The sequence below is a fragment of the Canis aureus genome, chromosome 15, assembly GCF_053574225.1.
Source record: "Canis aureus isolate CA01 chromosome 15, VMU_Caureus_v.1.0, whole genome shotgun sequence".
NCBI classification, from domain to species: domain Eukaryota; kingdom Metazoa; phylum Chordata; class Mammalia; order Carnivora; family Canidae; genus Canis; species Canis aureus.
In genome coordinates this window covers 61430189-61455826 of record NC_135625.1, presented here as the reverse complement: position 1 = coordinate 61455826, position 25638 = coordinate 61430189, and the positions used below count along the sequence as shown (strand labels likewise).

The 25638-nt window shown below is 46.4% G+C and overlaps 1 long non-coding RNA gene and 1 gene segment (V, D, J or C); both read right to left on the bottom strand.

Moving 5' to 3' along the window:
- Positions 1-5356: 5356 nt before the first annotated feature.
- LOC144284994 (uncharacterized) lies at positions 5357-5851 on the bottom strand. The gene is made up of 3 exons (XR_013353370.1): positions 5791-5851; positions 5599-5673; positions 5357-5415 (listed from the first exon to the last, which is right to left on the bottom strand). It is a non-coding gene; the product is annotated as an uncharacterized LOC144284994 (long non-coding RNA).
- Positions 5852-12444: 6593 nt separating this feature from the next.
- LOC144284193 (T cell receptor beta variable 4-2-like) lies at positions 12445-12995 on the bottom strand. The segment is given in 2 exon segments: positions 12445-12836; positions 12947-12995. Coding segments are annotated over 2 exon segments (441 nt in total).
- Positions 12996-25638: the final 12643 nt, after the last annotated feature.

Sequence of the window (25638 nt, the reverse complement as noted above, 5' to 3'; positions counted from 1 at the left end):
TATCTTGGAAGTACTCTATACATTTATACAAATATCAAAGTCATTCCTTGGTAATCACTTCTCCATTCTATGAATTAAAATGATTTATTTCTAAGCTACCCAAACAACGCAAAACAAAATCCAAGATACAGAAGGAGGTAAAGAGAGAACCTAGGTCACTTGATGGTGGCTTCCTGGGAAGCAACTCTCCCAACTTTGGAGCCCACAATAACCCTAGAGTATATATGAAGATACTGCAAAACATGTGCCCTGGTCAGTCATGCCAGAGATACCCTCTTTTGGTGGTTTAAATTCAGACATTGTATTTAGAGACGGCTGAAAAATCAAGTCCAGTCGGAAAGGGATCTGGGAGCTAGAAAGAGGCAGAAGTATGGGGGTTTGTGTGCAGGCTGTAGGTGTCTTGGCACGGCTGTGGCTACACTGCTGGCCCAGAGGTACATGGCTGAGTCTCCCAGCTCTGTGGCTGGATCTCCAGAGTGGACAATGATGCATCAGGATTATCCAGCTGAGAATCAATCCTTGAATATTTAGGACTTCTCCAAGAGATATCCTTGTAGAATAAAATTAGAAACTCCACTTTCTGCCCCAGCATCTGCCTCTACCAATGGAGGTATAAGTGACCAGAGATGGGGTCACACGTCAGGATAACTCTCATCCCCCAATCTGTGACCAGGTGGCTGGGAATTTGTTTGACTTCAGGTTCTGTGTGTCCTGTGGGAAGAAAAAGAAGCCAGAGATTGAATAAGGAAATGGTTTAGAAGAGCCTCAGGTAAGTCCAAGATGAGAAATTCCCAAGGATTCACTTGCTTGCAAGAGACTAAAAATTTCCCAACACAAGAGCCAGATATCCATGGCAGAGTCAGGGCAGGAATGAGTGTTCTCCTAGCTCAGGCCTCTGCACCCCATGGATTCCTGCTACACCCACTGGGGCGCCCCCTACAGGAGAGAGGAGGGAGCCTCTGTGTCAGTGCAGGCATCTGACTCCCCAGGACACAGGGGTCTGCTCAGCCCATGGTGTCTGCTAGCCTGTGCAAGATGGAGGACCATGGCAAGGGGCAATGCCAGAAATCCTGGGGTTCGGCAAGGACAGCCCCAAGGATGCAGTCCTGCTCTGAAATGTCAAGGGCCCTTCCAGTCTTATTGCCTATTGTGAGCAACAATCCTGGGGCAGAGGACTCTGTGGCTGATAATGTAGGATGTGAAGACCTGAAGAATTAGGATGAGAGTGACAGAAGGAAAGAGAATTAGGCCTGAAGGTGTCACAGCTGAGAGAAAGAGAAGCTCTTGGGGAGCTCAGTCCTGGGACATGTAGCAGACAATGACTTGGAAAGAATGACCCAACCCTGGGGAGGAAACAATTGTCTTCAGGGGTAGGAACTGACTGAGCTGGGTGGTGAGGGAAGGAGGTGTTCTGGAAAAGGGCTCAGCCTGTTTGGAGCTGGGACAGGGGCTGAGGTCCAGGGTCTCACTGGGGTGGAAGGAATAGTCAGAGGAAGGTGCCTGTGGGCAGGGGTCATAGCAGCACTGCTGTGGCCAGAGTGTAAAGTGGCCCCTGAAACATTCCCCAGGGCCATGTGCCTCCTGGAGGCTGCTTGGAGCAACTGGAGCTGGACCCTCTGGCTTGCATGCAGCTGGGCACAGACTGGAAGAAGGCTGAGCCAGGCCCCAGGCTGTGGGTGTCTGCACTGGGCACTCAGCACTGCAGCGACCCCTGAGTACACAGCCTGCATGAGGTTCTGGGATCTCTGTCTGGGGCCCTACAGGAGATGTTGAGCTAGTTTTGGTTGCCCAAGGGCCCCCCTGCTAGACCCAGGATGTTTGTGCACGGGGAGAGGTTGGCTGTGTGGGGCTGTGTCCCTGCTGCTAGCACAGAGATACAAGGCAGAGTCATCAGGCTCCAGGGCGTCCACGTGAAGGTAGAGCCTGGAGCTGTCTGGGCACTCAGGTGAGAAGCGACCGGAGGCAGGCTCATTCTCAATGAGTTCCTTATATCTGTAGGCAAACATGAGCTTCAGTGGCTTCTGACCGCTCTGCTGATACCAGTACACAGCATCATGTCCCAGATGCTGTTAACACGTGAGGGTCACTCTCCTCCCAGGCCCTGTTACCAGGTGTTTGGGGGTCTGGGTAATTCCAGTGTCCATGGGGACTGTTGAAAGAAAGGGACAAAATCAGACAAAGCCCAGAAAGAAGAGTGTTGATGCAACCAAAGGGACACTGCTTGAGGTCTCAGGGCAACACCTGGAACCTGAGACTCACCTGCTCCCAGTAGACAGAGAGCCACAGAGCACAGCAGCCTGCAGCCCATGTCAGAGAGGTTGTGGGCATCATCTAGCTAGGGTGTCCTGGGGAAGGGGCTGGGCTCTGGTCTCCTGGGCTTTGGTTGGTGATTTGCCTGTGATGTCACTGTCCCTGTCCTTTTCACCAGCCCCAGAGGATATTTCTTCTTCCCCTTTCATACCTGTTGTAGATTCTGAGAGAAGGTGAATTCAAATGGCCTGGGCTGAGCTATTCCTCTACCAGTTGCTCTCATGCTATTAGCTGCTTTCCTCATTATACAGACTCTCCATCCCCTCATCATTCCAACAGGCAGATTAAAGGACTCTGCTAAGGGACAGCCTAATTCACTCAAGGCCCTCCTGACTTCCCTGTTCAGTCCTGCAGACTTCACCCAAAACGTTGTTTCCCTCAGGGTCTAAGCTCCCTTGATCTCTTCTGTGCATATCAGTGGAAAGGGGAATTGGAGGGCTGTACTTCCTTCTGAGGTAGTACTGCCAGCAAGGACCAGGCACTGGGAAGGGGGGCTGAGGGGACAAGGGATCAGCCAACCCCCACGCCAGTACTGAAGGTATAGTACTTGCCTGTGCTTAGAGCAAACAGGATGCTCAAGTGAACAACACAAGTTATCTGTGTAGGACCAAGGGGAATCAATTTGAAAATTATTATCGTTTAGTATCTTTGAGGAATCTGCAACCAATCCCCCCCACCCTAGACCTAAAAATGGAGCCTCAATGCCATGCTTCACTCCACAATCCTTCCATTATTCACTCCCCTGCCCTCCCCTCCCCCTACCTCTGCATTTTCAAAAGAGCCACATTGTCTCCTTGGGGCCAAGGTCGCATATTTCCCGATTGCAGGCTTCTAACCAGCCCCGTGGTAGCAGGTGGATCATGCCTATAGTTCATTTTCCAGAGAGGAAGACAGAGGGAGGGGGCAGGGGTCAGTCAGTGGCTCTGTGAGGGGTACAAGATCCCCCGTCCTGTGAAGACGAAAGTGGCTTCTGAAGCAACAAAAAGAGCAATATTGCCATTCAGCCATATATCTAGGACATTCAGTCTCTACTCATTTTTCTTTTTTTCTACTCATTTTTCTAATAGAATAAAGTTTATCGGATTTTAGCGTAGTCCCTAAAACAAAAATGTAAGGGTAGATGGGTTCCAATTCAAGCAAAGGAGTTGATATTCTCCTCTTGAACAAGTTAGGTAGATAATGGATGTCTGATTCATTACTGGTGGAGATATTTAGTTCTTAGACAAGAACCCAAAATTAATCCTGGAGGAAAGGCTGACATTGTTATTATTACACTTAGCATGCCGGACATGACTGTGGCAAAGAGATACAGATTGGCCATTCTACAAGCATAGAGCTAAAACATGAATAAATATAATTCTACTGTATTGTTTGCCTTCCGCCAAGCAAAGCTCCAATGATACACACACACACAAAAAAAAACAATATATTTAAACTGATATCCTGACCACTAAGTGGAAATTAAAGGCTCAGTTGCCCTGACAACAATAGTTAACAAACCTTTCCCACTCAAGGGGTAGAAGTGAAAGTCTGAAAAGTGCTTTTAAGTCATGTGGATAAGGGATATGCCTATGGACAGAAAATGATGTAAGGACGACCCGAACCACAGGAAGAAACAGTGAAGAGGTACAATGGGAAACAGGTAAGGAAATTGATATAAACTCTGTCTGTATATAATATTGCCAAATGTGGCTTGAAGATCCCAAGAAGGCTTGGATTTGGGGCACAAAGTCCCAAAAAGGAACTCTAAGCATGAGTGTAAGGAAATCCTCTTTCTTCTTGGCTACTTTCTGATGTTCATGTGCATGCACAGCCTGGGAGTCCAAAGCTGAGAGAGCACAGGTTCTACTGGGCTGGGGAGCTGAGCAGAGATTTCAGAAGATGTCGAGCAAGAAGACATCAGCATCCAGATCCAGTTAGGATGAGAGACGTTGGTGAATGTGCTGTGATTCTGCACTGAGACCCCAAAATTCTATGCCCTAGAAATAATGACCACATGCTAGGGCTCCGTAACAGGGAGGGCAACACTGAAATAAAATCTAGCAAATCCTACAGTGAAACTGCCAGATTGAAACCTAATGTTCTTCAGAAGAGCACAGAGAACCCAGAGCGTCCCACCTATATTGTCCAAAATGCCCCACAGAAACCCTTTATAATCTTCCCTGAAGAATCTTTTAGATATCTCCTCATTGACTATTCCATCCCCACACTCTCACTCTTCTGATCCATACTGTACCACCATTGTATCAAAAACCAATGTGCTCATGTTACCTGGCTTCGGGTAGGACCCATGACTAGCTACTGCCTTGAGATTCGTGTCCAGAGTCCTTTGAAGGTCTATAATATCCTCCATCACCTGGGTACGGCAGGAGCGGCAGGAATCTTCAAGATGCCACTGGATCTGAATTGGAAAGAGTGGCCCTGGTCATCCTTCTGGAAAGGAGGGAGTCTGCAGAGCACAAGCCTACCCCTCATGGGGCTTATCCCCAACACATTCTTTCTAGTTCACCTGTTGCCAGAACTTTTATCTTCTCCAAAGAGATTTCTATCCAGCGACTCAGTGATGATCTGAATATTCCTACAATCTTAGATATTTTATCTTTATCTCTTTTTCCTCTTTAGGCTTTTGCTCATCGAATATTTTTAGTGAATAGTGTATTCAGTTATACTGTTTATACCATTGGCATCCAAATGTACAGCAGAGAAATTCAAGGAATGGCTCCTTCCACCATGTAAGATCTTCAGCACATGGGACAAGGTACTTCCTTTTTTCTGAAATTCTGAGTACTTCAGTAAATTTATTGGAAATCCTGAGAACATCAGTGAATTTATTGCTCTAGGTGATAAATGGATTTCTGTGAGACTTGTCAGAGCTTAATTGTAGATCTGCCCCATCAGGGATGTTGGCAGCCTGTACTACAGATTGGAAACTCCATTCAGAGATCTCACGAGGGCATTGGGGGTGGTGGTGAATGGAGCTTAGGTTCATGTGAACATATAGTCCCCACAGCTTCCTGGCTGGGCCAGGGGGTTTGTGCACAGGGGTGTAGTGAGTGTGTAGGGCTGTGTCTTGGCTGCTGGCACAGAAATACACAGCAGAGTCACCTGTCTCCAAGGAGTTGACATGAAGGTTTAAATGAGATTTGTCAGATGTCTCAGGTGAGAAACGACCTGGAACTGATTCATTTAGAATGAGTTCCTTATTGTTGTAGATAAACATAACGTTCAGCAGTTGCTTGAGGTCTTGCTTATACCAGTACATAGCATTATGGCCCAGATTTTGCTCACATTTTAGTAACTTCTTCGATCCCACGTGCGCGATGAGGTATCTTGGAGTCTGGGAAACTGTTGTGTCCAGGGGTGCTGAGAAGGAAAGGAGAAGAATTCAGACCAGTCCCAGATGGCAGGCTCTTGCTGGCCACATGATGAACAGGCTGAGGGACGCATCATAGCATCACGCCAGCTGGACCAAGGACTCACCTGCTCCCAGGAGGCAGAGGACCATACAGCAGAGGAACCCGGAGCCCATGGTGGAGACAGGCACAGTCTGGTCCTCAGTGGTAAGAAGTAGGCGGCAGTTCCCCACTGCCCTGACAGGTGCGCTGCCTGTGATGTCACAGCCCAGAATGACTTCCCCATGCTGGGCCTCTCCTCTTCCTTCATTTCCTGCCCTTGTGCCTTTCAAGACATGCTAATTTCTCCTGTTTTCAAAGGAATTTGGAATATCTAGGGATAGTTTGAATGGGACATCTCTTGCCTCAGGAATATATCTCTGCCTCCCTGGGTTTTGGCTGGCCCACATCTGGCCACCTCCTCCCTCCTCCTCGTTTTGGCTCCACTCTCAGATTTGGGCAAGTTTCTCTTTTCTGTATCTTCTCGTCTTTCTCCTCAGTAATGCAGGGAGATCCCTCTCAAATCTTGGTTCCACTGAATCTCTGATGTGTGCTCTGCCGCCCCCCTGGCTACTTCAGTTGTGGACAAAAGAACCACAGTGGGGTCTCCCACAGGCACCAGCTGCAGACAACTAAAATGCATGAAGGAATGTTAGGAGCAAGCTGTGATGATAAGTCCCCTTGAGGGGGACCATACTGCAACCCCATTCCCTGTGAAGGTGTTCTCCGTCGGAGGGGCAGTTCAATGTAGTGAGCAGGAGGCAGCTAGGCAATGAGCAGTCCCTGTGGGACAGGAGCAAACAGTTGGAGAGGTGAATGACAGCAAGAGAGTAGGGGAAAACCTGGGCTGAATGACTTTACTGTCCTTGACCTGTCTACAGGTCACCTTCTTTTTTGGTACCAAATTTACACCTAAATGTTTAGCCTAAGGCATCTCAACCTCAGAGATATTGCAGCATTGTTCTGGATAATTCTGTGTTGTGGGCTCTGATAGCAGCATCCATGATCTCTATCCACTACATGCCAGGTGCAATCCCCACCCCCAGCTAGGACAATAAGAGGTCTCTACCATCACCAAATTGCAGCTGTTGACAACCACTGTCCCCTTAATTCATTGTAGCATTCCTCTGCCCTACTCCACCACCTCTTTTAGGCGTTTTAGTAGCACCACGGCTCCTCCTAGTGGTCATCAAGGTACGCTTCTCAGATCTCAGTGCCCTCCAGGGCAGAGTCCAGCACTTACTAAGCCCAAGTTAGAAAGAGCTAGGCATGAGAGCCAAAAACTATGACTTCCACAGGGGAAGCAGGCACACATGCACACGCCCACACCACACCCCATCACACACTCAGTTTAGCAACACTGTCAACTACTTATCAAACTTGTTCAAAAACAGTTGCTTTCCTTTTCTTTTTTTATTTTTTTTCTTAATTGAACACGAAACAGGTGCTTGGGACATTAGTAAGCCAAACAGACACAACCCACATCCTTCCTGGAACTCTAACATGCTTTACCTGTTTTCAGGCAACGAATGCCTGTTTAGTGTTAAAGCACAGGGAAGGCAGTGTTCTCAGGATCATGATGCTTGTATTCTGATAGGAACAAAAAGAAATTCAGATACTACTCTAGGCATATAAAACATACATTATATGGAAGTTAGAAATATAATCAGTAGTAACACGCTCAAAAAACGCTCTTTATATGACTTCCCAATTCCTCATCTCTAAATCAATTTGTTGAAATAATAACTTCCAAAACTCTATCCAGGTTTAGATTGTATGATGCTAACCAACTGCACCCCTAAATGTTTCCTGGGTTAATGGGGCTTACGCACGCAGTTCCCAAGTACCTATTTCAATGTCCTTCTCATGGGAAGCTCTACAATGAAAGAAAGAAGGTAAGGCGGGATAAAGAGATCATGCTCCAGTGACAAAGGATATATCTGAGAAACCACTTTTCCCTGAGAGTTACTGCCAACTTATTGTCAGCAGCTAGGAAGGAAGAGAAAACTGAGGTGAGAAGCTTGGAGGATCTCATATGGACTTACTGGTCTGCGTAACATCATTTGTGTTCAGGGACTGCCACCTAGGAGAGAGTTCCAGTGAAGACCCAAGACTTGGGGCTCAAAGTAGGAGCAGGACTGGCTGAAATGAGCACAAAGGAACTTGTTTTGGGGGGGTGGAGGTGTTTCTGAACTGAATTGTGGTGAGGGTTGAGAAGTGCATGAATATATTTAAGCTCACTGAGTTGTACACTTGAAATGGGAAAATATTATGTTATGCAAATTACACTTCATTAAAGTAAAAATACTCCAGAGATTTTGTTTGGAACCTAAGTGATCACATACTTGGAGCAAAGTGAACAGCCATCAAGAACTCGAAGCTTGCCTTCAATCTACTCACTTATCAACCAGATTCTGAAGCCTTTCCTCCACCACGATGCTGCAGTGTAAACAAAAAGGAATCCTCTCTTAAAGAAAAACATTATGCAGAAACTTCCTTCATCTTCTCTCTATAATTTTTCATATATGATATCTGGCATTCAAATTTATATCATCATTTGCTTGAGGACACTTGATCACATGGCCAATCCAAGAAGGGAAACAGAAGAAACAGACCCAAAATGATTCAGATGGAGTTTTCAGAAACTGACATGGAAATAACTGTTATTAATATATTCAAAGGAGCGCACGACAAAATGGAGAATTTACGAGACCACTGGAAAACATAGTACATATTTAAGTGGAGATTGTAGAACTGCAATACACAAAACACATATGTAAGAATAATCTGTATGGGTTTCAAAGCAGAACAGATACATTTGAAAAGAATAGGTAAAGTGGATGATAAGTCAGATGGAAATAACTAGGCCAAATTGAGTGCAGAAACAAAAAGAATGGAAAATATGAAAATCATGAATATTAATTGGGCCATCATTATACTTGCTCCTCAATCTAGAACTTTCTAGGGACTCTGAGACGTATACAAAAACTTTAACTAGCAGTTCACATCCTCAATTGATTGAAGATTCTCCCATAGAACATTATTTCCCTGACATTTCTGGGCTATGCATGTCTAAGTTTCAAAAAGGCTATTTGAGGGTCTTAACCAAGGCCATAGAGTATATAGGAAGGAAGCTAAATACATATTCCATATTTAGGAGGAGGTTCAATCGATATGGAATGGATCAGTGTCTGCTTGGAGGAGGTGCATGAATTAGTTGTGGGTGGAATCAGTGTGGGGCCAAGATGATAGGAGCGATACAAAAGAAGCACTTGATACACCACCCCTTGCTTTGCTTCAAGTCCAAAAACTAAGGTCTTCAGGTGGTGACCAGCTGCAATCCCTCCAAGCACAGGTTTAGGGCTACAGGTGTGCTGCAAGTACTGTACTCAAGCCATAATTGATGCTTATTACCTCCCTTCATCACCAATTGTAGAATTCTCCAACTTTTTTTTAGCACTTCAGTGGTCTTAGCTGTTTGCTTGATGGAGTGACCCAGACATTCATCTCTGAGGGTTTCAATCCCCTTAGGTTCCTATTTTGTCAAGCCACGATGCTTGCACCTGCAAAAATGTCATTATCACCTGGGATTTAGGGACCAAGGGATGCTTGAATTAGTTTCCTGATATCCAGGTAAACCTTTCCCTTTTCCACTGTGTAGCAGAAACTCATGATAATCACCTCATGATAATCAAGATCAATACCTTTGGGGCAGCCCAGGATGCTCAGTGGGTTAGTACTGCTTTCAGTCCAGGGCCTGATCCTGGAGACCTGGGCTAGAGTCCCACGTCAGGCTCCCTTCATGGAGCCTGCTTCTCCCTCTGCCTGTGTCTCTGTCTGCCTATCTCTTTCTCTCTCTCTCTCTCTCTCTCTCTCTGTGTGTGTGTGTGTCTCATGAATAAATAAATAAAATCTTTAAAAGAAAAAAAAGATCAATGCCTCTGTACTTAAGTACTGGATCCCTGCAAGAGGAGCCCCAAATGACCAGGCACAGTCATAGTTCTGGTTCACTGGGATCTTTACCATGTCCTGTGCTGGAAGCATCCATCCATCCTCATCCTTGTCCTCACAAACTCTTATTTAAGGACCCTAAAAATACATGAAAATGCAGTTTGAATTTACAACTGGATCATTGGGAGCCTTGAGGAGAAGGATACCCATCCTAACACTAGTCTATGGCTTCTGGAATAATGGATTGTTTCCATAGTGGCATATTTCACTCGTTTGTTCAAATCATAGCACATCCTAGAGGATATGTCCCCAGTCTACAGGCATCATATCTGAGCCAGCCCCTTAGCCAAAGTTTTACTAGATCCTTGTTTCATTCTTTAAGGTCAGATGCTTCTGAGAGATGCAGTATGCAAAAAGAAACTGGACCTCATAGTTAGAAACCCATGATTTCATTTCCTTAGCAGTAAAATGTGTGTTTTAGTCTGCTATTTGTATAAGAACTAAAATCAGTAAGACAGTCATTCTCTAACACTTGATCGTGGTTCTGGCATGGATGCAATTAAGTGAATATTTCATGTGTCTATGATTGATAGGATCTGATCACACGCTTTGCCTTCCTTTTCATTGCTTTAGCTCATCCTGACTGATTATGAGGAAATCCACTCTTTTATTTGAAGACTTCCTTCTACCTTTCTAGCTCCAACGCATCCAAAACACTGGGGTCTTATTCAAAACTGAGACAGTGAATCTGGCTGCCCCATGTCAAGTTCAGGGTGACAGGTTCATTCCTGTTCTCTTCTCTTCTGTTTGGTTCTTGCTGCTGAATTCTGATGCTGCCCTCCAAGCTTTACTTGGTGATTTTCTGGCGGGTCTAGACCTCTGTTGGCCTTGAAGTGGTGTCCCAATATAGGACTCTATCATTACTGTTCCCTTAACTCATTCTTACACGAGTTAATGCATCAGGTACTTTGGAAAAGACTCACTGATAATTCAGGCCTCTGTGTAGACTTGCATGTCCTTCTGAGGATTTATCATTGGAAATCCTCTATATTGTCATGCAAATACCAAAAGCCTTGCTTGGTTATCATTTCTCCATTCTATGAATTACAATGACTAACTTCTAAGCTACTAACACAATACAAAACAAAATCCAAGATGTAGAAGGAGGTAAAGGGAGAACCTACATCATGTCATGGTGTCTTCCTGGTTATCAGCTCTCCCATCTTTGGAGCCCACAGTAATTTCCTATAGTATCCATAAAGATTCAGCCAAATATGCGCCCTGGCCAGTCCTGCCAGAAATATCCTACATTGGTAAGTTAAATTCATACTTCTGTGTATTTAGAGATGGCTGAAAAATCAAGTCCAGTCGGAAAGGGATCTGGGAGCTAGAAAGAGGCAGAAGTATGAGGGTCTGTGTGCAGGCTGTAGGTGTCTTGGCACGGCTGTGGCTACACTGCTGGCCCAGAGGTACATGGCTGAGTCTCCCAGCTCTGTGGCTGGATCTCCAGAGTGGACAATGATGCATCAGGATTTCCAGCTGAGAATCGATCCTTGAATATTTAGGACTTCTCCAAGAGAGTATCCTTGTAGGATAAAATTAGAAACTCCACTTTCTGCCCCAACATCTGCCTCTACCAATGGAGGTATAAGTGACCAGAGATGGGGTCACACGTCAGGATAACTCTCATCCCCCAATCTGTGACCAGGTGGCTGGGAATTTGTTTGACTTCAGGTACTATGTGTTCTGTGGGAGGAGAGAGAAGCCAGAGATTGAATAAGGAAATGGTTTAGAAGAGCCTCAGGTAAGTCCAAGATGAGAAATTCCCAAGGATTCACTTGCTTGCAAGAGACTAAAAATTTCCCAACACAAGAGCCAGATATCCATGGCAGAGTCAGGGCAGGAATGAGTGTTCTCCTAGCTCAGGCCTCTGCACCCCATGGATTCCTGCTACACCCACTGGGACGCCCCCTACAGGAGAGAGGAGGGAGCCTCTGTGTCAGTGCAGGCATCTGACTCCCCAGGACACAGGGGTCTGCTCAGCCCATGGTGTCTGCTAGCCTGTGCAGGATGGAGGACCATGGCAAGGGGCAATGCCAGAAATCCTGGGGTTCGGCAAGGACAGCCCCAAGGATGCAGTCCTGCTCTGAAATGTCAGGGGCCCTTCCAGTCTTATTGCCTGTTGTGAGCAACAATCCTGGGGCAGAGGACTCTGTGGCTGATAATGCAGGATGTGAAGACCTGAAGAATTAGGATGAGAGTGACAGAAGAAAAAGGAATTAGGCCTGAAGGCGTCACAGCTGAGAGGAAGAGAAGCTCTTGTGGAGCTCAGTCCTGGGACATGTAGCAGACAATGACTTGGAAAGAATGACCCAACCCTGGGGAGGAAACAATTGTCCTCAGAGGTAGGAACTGACTGAGCTGGGTGGTGAGGGGAGGAGGTGTTCTGGAAAAGGGCTCAGCCTGTTTGGAGCTGGGACAGGGGCTGAGGTCCAGGGTCTCACTGGGGTGGAAGGAATAGTCAGAGGAAGGTGCCTGTGGGCAGGGGTCATGGCAGCACTGCTGTGGCCAGAGTGTAAAGTGGCCCCTGAAACATTCCCCAGGGCCATGTGCTCCTGGAGGCTGCTTGGAGCAACTGGAGCTGGACCCTCTGGCTTGCATGCAGCTGGGCACAGACTGGAAGAAGGTTGAGCCAGGCCCTAGGCTGTGGGTGTCTGTGCTGGGCACTCAGCACTGCAGGGACCCCTGAGTGCACAGGTTGCATGAGGTTCTGGGATCTCTGTCTGGGGCCCTACAGGAGATGTTGAGCTAGTTTTGGTTGCCCAAGGGCCCCCCTGCTAGACCCAGGATGTTTGTGCACGGGGAGAGGTTGGCTGTGTGGGGCTGTGTCCCTGCTGCTAGCACAGAGATACAAGGCAGAGTCATTGGGCTCCAGGGCGTCCACGTGAAGGTAGAGCCTGGAGCTGTCTGGGCACTCAGGTGAGAAGCGACCGGAGGCAGTCTCATTCTCAATGAGTTCCTTATATCTGTAGGCAAACATGAGCTTCGGTGGCTTCTGACCGCTCTGCTGATACCAGTACACATCATCATGTCCCAGATGTTGTTCACAGTTGAGGGTCACTCTCCTCCCAGGCCCTGTTACCAGGTGTTTGGGGGTCTGGGTAATTCCAGTGTCCATGGGAACTGTTGAAAGAAAGGGACAAAATCAGACAAAGCCCAGAAAGAAGAGTGTTGATGCAACCAAAGGGACACTGCTTGAGGTCCCAAGGCAACATCTGGAACGTGAGACTCACCTGCTCCCAGTAGACAGAGAGCCACAGAGCACAGCAGCCTGCAGCCCATGTCAGAGAGGTTGTGGGCATCATCCAGCTAGGGTGTCCTGGGGAAGGGGCTGGGCTCTGGTCTCCTGGGCTTTGGTTGGTGATTTGCCTGTGATGTCACTGTCCCTGTCCTTTTCACCAGCCCCAGAGGATATTTCTTCTTCCCTCTTCCATACCTTTTGCAGATTCTAATCGAAGGTGAATTCAAAGTGATTGTGTTGAGCTGTCCGTCTACTAGTTGCTCTCATGCTATTAGCTGCTGTCCTGATTACAGGACCCTGTCTCCATTCCCCATCATTCCAAGATCCACATCAAAGGACACTGTTCAAGGGAGAGACCTTTATTCTTTAATCAGGCTCCTTTCATCCCTTTCAGTTGTGCAGTCATTATCTAAAAGGTCGTTTCCCTCAGGGTCTAAGCTCCATGGAGCCATTTTGCCCATATCTGTGGAGTGGGGAATTGGAAGGGAGTGCTTCCATTTGGGGCTCGTGCCCTCCATTCAAAAAACCTGAGTGTGCTGCCATCCCGGAGCCAGGTACTGGGAAGGGTGGCTGAGGGGACAAGGGATCAGCCAACCTCGACCCCAGTGCTGAGGGTAAAGAGCTTGGCTGGGCTTAGACCAAACAGGATTTTCAAGAGGAGCAATACAAGTCATCTGTGTAGGACCAAACGGAAACAATATGAAAATGATTTTTATTTAGTATATTTGATGAATCGGCAACCTATGCTCCCACTTGACCTAAGGATGGAGCCCCTAATGCCCAGCTTTCCTCCTCAGTTCTTCCACTATTAGCTCCCATTCCCTCCCATCACCCCCACCTCAGTTTTCAAAGGAGCCACATCGCCTCCTTGTGACCAAGGCACCATATTTCCCAGATTGCAGCCCTATGGTAGCAATATAGAGGATGCCTGTTCTCTCATTCACCAGAGGAAAGGACAGGTGGGGATTGGTGGGGGTCAGTGGCTCCGTGAGGAGTACAAGATGTACGCAGCTCCGAATAGGAAAGAAGCATCTAAATTAACAAAAAAAAGTCAGCAATATTGCCATTCATGCATATACCTAGGACAATCAGTCTCTATTCATTTTTCTAATGTAATAAAGTTTATCAGGATTTCAGTGTAGCCCCTAAAACAAAAAAAGGCAGGGTATATGGGTTGGAATTTAAGCAAAGCAGTTGGTTTCTCCTCCTGACCAGGTAAGGTATATAATGAACCCCAAAATCACTAAAGCTGGAGATATTCAATTCTTACACAGGATCTTAAAAGTAACCCTAGTGGAAAAGCTAGGATTATACCTATTATGCTGGACTCCACTGTAGCAAAGAGATGCTTTCTGGCCCTTCCACAAGGAAAGAGCAGAAACTTGAGTAAATAAAATTTTATTGTATTGTTAGGCTTCCAAAAAGCAAAATTCCAACAATTGCAAAATATATATATATAATATAAACTGATATCTTGAACAAGAAGAGGAAGTGAAGGCTCAGTTGCACTGAGAATAATACTGAACATAAGCCTTTCCCAAGGCAAGGGGTAGAGGTAGAAGGCTGAAAGGTGAGTTTGAGTTATCTGAATTAGGGATGTGCCCATGGAAGGAAAATGATGTAGGGTCAACCTGAATCACAGGAAGAAACAGCGAAGAGGTACAATGGGAAACAGGTAAGGAAATTGATATAAACAATGTATGTAATAATAATGACAAATGTTGCCTTAAGTGCCAAAGAAGGCTTGGATTTAGGGCACAGGGTCCTGTAAAGGAACTCTAAAAATGATTGTAAAGAAATCCTCTTTCTTCTTGGTTACATCCTGATGTTCACTCACAGCCTGGGAGTCCAAAGCTGAGAGAGGACAGGTTCTACTAGGCTGGGGAGCAGAGCAGAGTTTTCAGGAGACACGCAGCTGGAAACCACTGGCATTCAGACCCAGGTAGGTTGAGAGAATGTGCTGTGACTCCACACTGAGACCCTAAAAATGCCATGCACTAGTAATAATGACCACATGCCATGGCTCCCTAACGGGGAGGGAAACACTGAAATAGAATATAGCAAATCCTACAATAAAACTGCAAGATTGAACCTAATGTTCTTCAAAGAAGAACAAAGACTCCAGGTGTCACTTGTATATTGTCCACAAGCCCCCCAGAAACCTTTTATCATCTATCCTGAAGAATATTTTAGACGCCTCCTCATCGATTATTCCATCCCCACACTCTCACTCTTCTGATCCATACTGTACCACCATTGTATCAAAAACCAATGTGCTCATGTTACCTGGCTTTGGGTAGGACCCATGACTAGCTACTGCCTTGAGATTCGTGTCCAGAGTCCTTTGAAGGTCTATAATATCCTCCATCACCTGGGTACGGCATGAGCGGCAGGAATCTTCAAGATGCCACTGGATCTGAATTGGAAAGAGTGACCCTGGTCATCCTTCTGGAAAGGAGGGAGTCTGCAGAGCACAAGCCTACCCCTCCTGGGGCTTATCCCCAACACATTCTTTCTAGTTCACCTGTTGCCAGAACTTTCATGCTTCTCCAAGAATATTTTATTCAGCAAACTCAGTGATGATCTGAATTTCCTTACATCCTTAGATAGTTTCATCATTACCTCGTTTCCTCCCTAGGATTTTGCTCATCAACTATTTTTAGTGAATTGCGTGTATTCGGTCACAATGTTTGTACCATTGGCACCCAAATGTACAGCAGAGACATTCAAGGAATGGCTCCTTCCACCATGTAAGATCTTTAGCACATGGGACAAAGTCCTTTCTTGTTTCTGAAATCCTGAGTACTTCAGTGAATTTATTGGAAATCATTAGAACTTCAGTGAATTTATTGCTCCAGCTGATAATTGGAATTCTGGACACTTGTATGACAATAATGGTAGAACTGTCCAATCAGGCATATGAGCAGCCTGTACTACAGACTGGAAATTCTGATACGGGATCTCCTGGGGGGTGAATGGAGCCTCAGGATCAGGTGAACATGTAGCCCCACAGCTTCCTGGCTGGGCCGGGGGGTTTGTGCACAGGGAGGTAGTGACTTTGCAGGGCTGTGTCTAGGCTGCTGGCACAGAAATACACAGCAGAGTCACCTGTCTCCAGGGAGTCGACATGAAGGTTTAAATGAGCTTTGTCAGATGTCTCAGGTGAGAAACGACCTGGAACTGATTCATTTAGATTGAGTCCCTGATTAAAGTAGATAAACATGATCTTCAGCAGTTGCTTGAGGTCTTGCTTATACCAGTACATAGCATTATGGCCCAGATTTTGCTCACATTTTAGTAACTTCTTCGATCCCACGTGCGCGATGAGGTATCTTGGAGTCTGGGAAACTGTTGTGTCCAGGGGTGCTGAGAAGGAAAGGAGAAGAATTCAGACCAGTCCCAGATGGCAGGCTCTTGCTGGCCACATAATGAACAGGCTGAGGGACGCATCATAGCATCACGCCAGCTGGACCAAGGACTCACCTGCTCCCAGGAGGCAGAGGACCATACAGCAGAGGAACCCGGAGCCCATGGTGGAGACAGGCACAGTCTGGTCCTCAGTGGTAAGAAGTAGGCGGCAGTTCCCCACTGCCCTGACAGGTGCGCTGCCTGTGATGTCACAGCCCAGAATGACTTCCCCATGCTGGGCCTCTCCTCTTCCTTCATTTCCTGCCCTTGTGCCTTTCAAGACATGCTAATTTCTCCTCTTTAAAGGAATTTGGAATATCTAGGGATAGTTTGAATGGGACATCTCTTGCCTCAGGAATATATCTCTGCCTCCCTGGGTTTTGGCTGGCCCACATCTGGCCACCTCCTCCCTCCTCCTCATTTTGGCTCCACTCTCAGATTTGGGCAAGTTTCTCTTTTCTGTATCTTCTCGTCTTTCTCCACAGTAATTCAGGGAGATCCCTCTCAAATCTTGGTTCCACTGAATCTCTGATGTGTGCTCTGCCGCCCCCCTGGCTACTTCAGTTGTGGACAAAAGAACCACAGTGGGGTCTCCCACAGGCACCAGCTGCAGACAACTAAAATGCATGAAGGAATGTTAGGAGCAAGCTGTGATGATAAGTCCCCTTGAGGGGGACCATACTGCAACCCCATCCCTGTGAAGGTGTTCTCCGTCTGAGGGGCAGTTCAATGTAGTGAGCAGGAGGCAGCTAGGCAATGAGCAGTCCCTGTGGGACAGGAGCAAACAGTTGGAGAGGTGAATGACAGCAAGAGAGTGGGGGAAAACCTGGGCTGAATGACTTTACTGTCCTTGACCTGTCTACAGGTCACCTTATTTTTTGGTACCAAATTTACACCTAAATGTTTAGCCTAAGGCATCTCAACCTCAGAGATATTGCAGCATTGTTCTGGATATATCTGTGTTGTGGACACTGCTTAGCAGCATTGTGGTCTCTATCCACTACCTGCCAGTAGCTCTCCCACCCCAGCTGGGACAACAAGATGTCTCTACCATCACCAAACTGCCCCTGTTGACAACCACTGCCCCTTTATTCATTGGAGACCTATAGCCCCAGGCCACCACCTCTTTCATGGGTTCTGGTGGTGCCATGGCTCCTCCTAGTGGTCGTCAAGGCGCACTTCCCAGATCCCAGTGTCCTGGGCAGGCTCCAGCACTTACTAAGGCCAAGTCAGGAGGAGCTAGGCATGAGAACAAGACACTATTACTGCCACAGAGACAGCAGGCACATATGCTAATACCCACACCCACACCCACACCCACACCCACCACACACACTGTTTGGCATCACTAACTGTCAACTACTGGTCAACTTCTTCAAACACAGGTGTTTTGCTTTCCTTTTTATTTTTTTCTTCGTTGAACACAGAACAGGTGCTTGAGACACAGTAGTGAACCAAACAGAAACAACCACCATCCTTCCAGGAACTCTAACACGCTTTACTTATTTGCTCTCATTGAATAGTTATTTAGTGCAAAGCACAGGGAAGGCAATATTCTCATGCTCATGACGCTTGTATTCTGATAGGAACAAAAAGAATATCACAGACTGCTCTAGGCATATTAAATATAAAAGATATAGAAGTGAGGATATAATCAGTAGTAACACAGTTAAAAACTACCCTATATGACTTCCCACTTGTTCATCTAAAACAATGGGCTGAAATAAATAATTTCCAAGTCTCTCTCCATGTTTAGATTGTATGATGCTAACCAGGGAGACCCCTAGATGATAGCTGGATTAGTGGGGCTTATGCATGCAGTTCCCAAGTACTTACCTCAAGGTCCCTCTCAGCTTACAAGGGAAGCTTTACAAAGAAAACTGGATCGTGGTGATAGTTGAGTAGTACCTAAGTATATTTAAACTCCAAGAGTTGTACACTTGAAATGGGTACTATTTCATGCAGATTACACTTCAGTAAAGTAAAAATACTCCAGACGTTTCATTTGGAACCTAAGTGATCACATACTAGGAGCAAAGGTGAACAGCCATCCACAAAACTGAAGCTTGGTTGAAATCCAACTCATTTTTCAAACAGATTCAGAAGACTTGTCCCCACCAAGATGTCGTAGTATAAGCAAAAAGGAACTATCTCTATAAGATAATACATCATCCAGAGCCGTCATCTTATCTCTAACATTTTTCACTTACAATATCTAGCATTCAAACACAGATCATCTCTGGGCTGGCTCTACAGAGTGGAGAATGATCCATCAGACCTTCCAGCTGAGAACTGATCTCTGAGTGTTTAGACTTCTCAAGAGAGTATCCTTGTAGGATAAAATTAGAAACTCCACTTTCTGCCCCAACATCTGCCTCTACCAATGGAGGTATAAGTGACCAGAGATGGGGTCACACGTCAGGATAACTCTCATCCCCCAATCTGTGACCAGGTGGCTGGGAATTTGTTTGACTTCAGGTACTATGTGTTCTGTGGGAGGAGAGAGAAGCCAGAGATTGAATAAGGAAATGGTTTAGAAGAGCCTCAGGTAAGTCCAAGATGAGAAATTCCCAAGGATTCACTTGCTTGCAAGAGACTAAAAATTTCCCAACACAAGAGCCAGATATCCATGGCAGAGTCAGGGCAGGAATGAGTGTTCTCCTAGCTCAGGCCTCTGCACCCCATGGATTCCTGCTACACCCACTGGGACGCCCCCTACAGGAGAGAGGAGGGAGCCTCTGTGTCAGTGCAGGCATCTGACTCCCCAGGACACAGGGGTCTGCTCAGCCCATGGTGTCTGCTAGCCTGTGCAGGATGGAGGACCATGGCAAGGGGCAATGCCAGAAATCCTGGGGTTCGGCAAGGACAGCCCCAAGGATGCAGTCCTGCTCTGAAATGTCAGGGGCCCTTCCAGTCTTATTGCCTGTTGTGAGCAACAATCCTGGGGCAGAGGACTCTGTGGCTGATAATGCAGGATGTGAAGACCTGAAGAATTAGGATGAGAGTGACAGAAGAAAAAGGAATTAGGCCTGAAGGCGTCACAGCTGAGAGGAAGAGAAGCTCTTGTGGAGCTCAGTCCTGGGACATGTAGCAGACAATGACTTGGAAAGAATGACCCAACCCTGGGGAGGAAACAATTGTCCTCAGAGGTAGGAACTGACTGAGCTGGGTGGTGAGGGGAGGAGGTGTTCTGGAAAAGGGCTCAGCCTGTTTGGAGCTGGGACAGGGGCTGAGGTCCAGGGTCTCACTGGGGTGGAAGGAATAGTCAGAGGAAGGTGCCTGTGGGCAGGGGTCATGACAGCACTGCTGTGGCCAGAGTGTAAAGTGGCCCCTGAAACATTCCCCAGGGCCATGTGCCTCCTGGAGGCTGCTTGGAGCAACTGGAGCTGGACCCTCTGGCTTGCATGCAGCTGGGCACAGACTGGAAGAAGGCTGAGCCAGGCCCCAGGCTGTGGGTGTCTGCGCTGGGCACAGGTTGCATGAGGTTGCATGAGGTTCTGGGATCTCTGTCTGGGGCCCTACAGGAGATGTTGAGCTAGTTTTGGTTGCCCAAGGGCCCCCCTGCTAGACCCAGGATGTTTGTGCACAGGGAAAGGTTGGCTGTGTGGGGCTGTGTCCCTGCTGCTAGCACAGAGATACAAGGCAGAGTCATCGGGCTCCAGGGTGTCCACGTGAAGGTAGAGCCTGGAGCTGTCTGGGCACTCAGGTGAGAAGCGACCGGAGGCAGGCTCATTCTCAATGAGTTCCTTATATCTGTAGGCAAACATGAGCTTCGGTGGCTTCTGAGCCCTCTGCTGATACCAGTACACAGCATCATGTCCCAGATGTTGTTCACAGTTGAGGGTCACTCTCCTCCCAGGCCCTGTTACCAGGTGTTTGGGGGTCTGGGTAATTCCAGTGTCCATGGGGACTGTGGGAGCAAGAAACCAAAGTTACAGTGTTTAGGAAGCAGTACCATGAAAAAAGCCAGAAGCCTGAGGACAGAGATGTCCCAGGAGTTCTTAGGACTCACCTGCTCCCAGGAGACAAAGGACCACCCAGTAGAGGAGCCTGCAGCCCATGGCAGCACCTGACTGGAAGGGACTGGAGTCTCTCTGCTCAGATTCCTGTACCGGCACCTGATGAGGATTTGCTGGTGAAGTTCGTGTCCTATTTACTTCCACAGCTCACATTTCCTCTCTCACTTATGCCCTGTACCAGCGTCACCAGAGCTGGTCTTGGTCTGGCGTGGCAGGACCAAATGTACCAGGGCAGGTGTGGAAGATTTCCTACGCCCAGCTGCCTCAAGGAGGTTTCTCAGTCAGTTGCTTTTTCTTTTCTTTCTTTCTTTTTTTTTTTTTGCTAGTAGCTTCCTCCCCCAACTGAGCCTTTCCTTTCTCTTTCTACTTGACAGCACCTCCTCAGCTCAGACATGCATTCCTTCCCTTGGGGTAGATGTCCCCCCACACTGTGTCTCATAGAACCAGGACAATCCCACTCAAGCCTCATCTTGATTTAACTCAGAGATACCACCTTGCTTGGTTTGTGGAGTCTCTCCCTGTCTCCAGCTGTGCTTCATTTTATTTTATTTTTTAAAAAGATTTTATGTATTTATTCATGAGAGACACAGAGAGAGAAGAGGCAGAGACACAGACAGAGGGAGAAGCAGGCTCCATGCAGGGAGCTCGATGTGGGACTTGATCCCTGGACCCCAGGATCACACCCTGAGCCAAAGGCAGATGCCCAACCACCAAGCCACCCCGGTGTCCCAACTGTGCTTAATTTTAAGACATAAGAATTTAATGCCAAGTGGGTAAGAAGCACCCTCAGTGGGTACTGATGAGTTTACAATGTAATATGCTGCAACCTGTACCCCTAGAGAGCATCTCTCTAACCTGGGGTGCCGAGGCTGATCATGGATGGGTCACATACAGAGGAAGCACAGGAGAGTAACGAAAGATCCTAAGGGATGTGAACCCCGGGGGCTGCAGACAGAATGCTATAGAGGTTGGGGAGGTACACCGTGGACTGGGTTTTAGTGTCCAGGTTGTGCACATACCATCTCCCAAGCTGACCCGGGAGCAAACCCAATGCTAGAGTGTTCTCTTCCTTCTTAGGCACCCTGCTTCCCATTGCCTTCCCTTCTCCTCCCAGACTAGCCCCAGAGATTTCAGTGAAGTCACAGCTCCTCCTTAGGGTTCAAAGAGGGACACATTAACCTCCTCTGCACCATCTGTCTCCGTCCTGGGGTGTGGGAGGGGTGGAGGGTGGTGGTGGTGGTGGTGGAAGGGAGCATGGAGTTCAAGGGCTCTGTTAGTTTGTTCACCAAGCATTGGTGAGTAAGGCGATGTTCTCGTCCTTGAAATTCTTCTAGACTCCTAAGAGCAAAGGGACTTGTTTTGAGATAACATGGAGTTTGGAGAGCTTTAGTGTATTCTTTAAGAAAGTTAAAACATAATTGGTTTTTATTCGGCTAAAGCATTTCATCTCCTTGCCTTCTCCTTTCCTCATCCCCGAAACCTGGATCAAGGGAGAGTCTGAAATACTGATCTCCAACCCCCCGTTTAACTCTGAAACAGCATGAGCTGTCAGGATAAGCTTCCACCCAGATGTTTACTGGATGGCCGGGCTACAGAGCTCCACCCCCTTATCAGAATATGGAACACTTTGCAGTTACTTGACCCATAATTGTCAAATGAAGGAATAGATGGACACAATGGAAAGTAGTAAAAGGCCACACGTGAGTCTAACCAACAAAAAAATTATCTCCAAATGTGCTATGATTGGCACTGGCGTATTCGTACTAGTGACTTAAGGAAATCGAGGGCCTGGTGTCAGGACACAAGGCAGAAATTTGAATGATAAATAAATTTGCTTGGCATGAAGCAAACATTTGGTACTAATTTGTATTTTATTTTAAAGATTTTACTTCTTCATTCGTGAGAGACACAGAGAGAGAGGCAGAGACACAGGCAGAGGGAGAAGCAGGCTCCATGCAGGGAGCCCGATGCGGGACTCGATCCCAAGACTCCGGGATCACAACCTGAGCCAAAGGCAGATGCTCAACCACTGAGCCACCCAGGTGTCCTGATACTAACTTGTACTTTAAAGGATAGGTATAATAATTTTCCAACATGCATCAAGCATCCTCCAAAGGAGATTCAGAAGTCGAAAAATCGTTTCTCTTCGAAAACCATCCTTGTTGTCAGGGCCCCCATAGTGATGGGTATTTGAGTATTTCCTTACAATACAGCACAAGAATATATTCTAGGCTTATCTTCTTCTTTCCCTGCCTTCATCGTGATATCAGCTGTTTCTCCATAGAGCCCTGGTTCTGTTTATTATCCAAAGAGCCCTGGATAATGGTATTTAGAAAACAAGAGATGGGCACTAGATCTGGGCTTTGGGGGTGCTAGCACTCCCAAGTCATCAGTGGACAGATCCTAGGGGATACACATATGTAGACAGGCACACAAATGCACACATATTAACAGGCATCTTTAATTCTATATCTATCTATGCCTATTGAAAAACCAAGAGTTTACACGAATAATTCCAGTTCCAATTCCAATCTGATAAGGCCCATTCTAGTGTTCTGGTGTCATCCCTTTCTATATTTGCAATTCCCTTGCAATACGGAGAAACTTGGCTCCTGTCATCCTTAATAGGTTTACACATTTGATCCACCTCTTCGCATGTGCCCAATTGCCCGTGGCAATGGCAACCTTCTCTCCCCTGCATGTGTCTGCCTCACCCTGCTTGGGATCTGACAGCCTGGGCCAGAGAGTCTTCTCCATGTTGGATATCCCCTCACCTCAGTTCAGTTTCTGATACCTGACATGGGGCACGCCCTGCCCGGTATATACCAGGCCACTCTTTTCACCCTACTTGGGTGCCAACGCGCTCTTTCTTGGGAATACCCTCCTCACTTGGTAGAGTCTCTGTCACCTTGTATCAGGCCTCCTTCCTGTGTAGATACAAAGCAATGCGCCAGCTTAGTCCTCAGCTAACAAAGACATTTCACTTCACAGGTGCTTTATAAAATAATATGAGGCACTTCAGATTGGTGGTGGGTAAGGGGGAGGCCTCAGGACTTTGTCTCCCATATATTCTAGATATATGTCTAGATCTAGACAGGGTGATGGATACATAATGCACATGTACTTAACTTGCTTGGGCTTTTCTGAACTTTTTCCCCCCCCTCACTCTGTTCCCCAGGAAGCAATGCCAATTTCTTGTTTCTAAAAGTCCTAGACTTTTCCTTTCTTCTCTCCTATACCAATACGTTATTGTCATGTGTGTACCTGTTTTCCTAATGAATTTGCTCTTTTTAAGGCCACAGGCTATCTTTTTAAAATTTGTTTTAAAAATATTTCTGCATATTGTTCTCTATAATTTTATTTATTTTTATTTTTTTAAAGATTTATTTATTTATTTATGATAGACATAGAGAGAGAGAGAGAGGCAGAGACACAGGAGGAGGGAGAAGCAGGCTCCATGCAGGGAGCCTGACGTGGGGCTCGATCCCAGGACTCCAGGATCGCGCCCTGGGCCAAAGGCAGGCGCCAAGCCTCTGAGCCACCCAAGGATCCCCAATTTTATTTATTTTTAACAGCTTCTTTGGGGTATAATTGATAGACAAAGACCCATACATATTTAATGTGTATAATTTGATAAATGAGGGATATGGAAACACTCATAATAACCATTACCATGTCAAGATAATACATATCTGTTAATCAGTTTCTTTTTCTTCATTCCCGGGAAAACCTCTTCTTATCCTCCAGTGTTTGCAAAACATGGTAAAGGTGCATTCCTCTGGCATGAGAAAATCGGAGTACCTGAAAGCCCACCGCATGCTTCTCTTGCTAGTTCCTCTCTTGAAGGAGAAGTAGGAGGGCCCTTTGATCATGTGCAGGTGAGCACACGCTCTAATCACCACCCACTCATCTCTCCAGGACCCCAGGCTGCTGAACCACAACCAGATGCTTTCCCTCAGCCTTCAAGAGTGCCTCAAGCCTCAGCTTCCTTAAAGGCTGGCCATCTGCTATGCTCTGGTCACCAAACAGCCATTGACTATAACTCTATAGAAGAGCCCGGTTGCAATGGGTTCTGTGTTGACAGGGGAAATAAAATAATAAAAAACAAAAACACAGGGTATACATCTTTGGTTTTGTGTGTGTGGATATTCTAGATGATGAGACAGAGCCAATATTGAGGTGACACTAACAATATTACTATACAATAGTTCACTGATCATAAAATAATAGCATATAAGCTGTATTCATCGGCACTGGAAGAATTTGTAGAAAAACATTTATCCTTTGGAGACTGCCATAGTTGGAGAAGGTATTTTGAAGGAGAGAAGTTTAACCCAAATCTTTAAGCAACATAGTCTTGTGCCAAGTTTTGTTTTGTTTTGTAAGAAGATGTGGCATATGTGTATGTATATATATATATATATGTATATATGTATATATGTATATATATATATATATATATAATGAAAACCCATATATATATATAGTATATATGGTGTGTGTGTATATATATATACCATATGAAGCACTTAAGATTAGTGGATATGCCATATATATATGGTCCTTATCTTACCATTTGCAAAGATGTGGATGGAACTAGAGGGTATTATGCTAAGTGAAATAAATCAGCTGGAGAAAGACAAATACATTGTGATAGGGGTTAGTAAGGGCTGGACTGACACTTTGGCACGGACGGTGTACTAACAAGGGAGAAAGATGATCCTAAATCATTGTAAAACAACTGGGAGTGGGGAGGGCAACATCAGGACATGAATGGGGATGCGAGCCTTCTGAAGGCCTTGGGGCTGGAATGCACTGTGTGGTTGGCGAGGAGGTGGGAATGAGTGGGAAGGGCCACAGGGGGCTGTACCACGATGAAGGGACTCAAGGAAGACCCACGACTTGGCCGGAATACACATCTTCTGCTTCTGTGATACAACTTAATTCTTCTTTTATGAGGTGTGCTTCTCCACCTGCTCTGGTGAGATAGAAACAGGATCTGGCTGTAAAAGGGAAGACAGAGCAGCGTGGAGAGAATTCTAAGAGACAGGATTTAGTTACATTAACACTTTAACAAAAACCCTTCTAATGTGGATCAAAGATTGTGTTAACTTCTCCTATTTGCCCATGGTTTTCTGTGGGCGTTCATGTTATACATGAGGATATTAATGTGCAAAGACCCCCAAAATAGAAGCTAGCGACAGAATTAAGGTCAGAACTCTGGTTACTAGATCGAAATGTTCTTTCTCAGAATTTT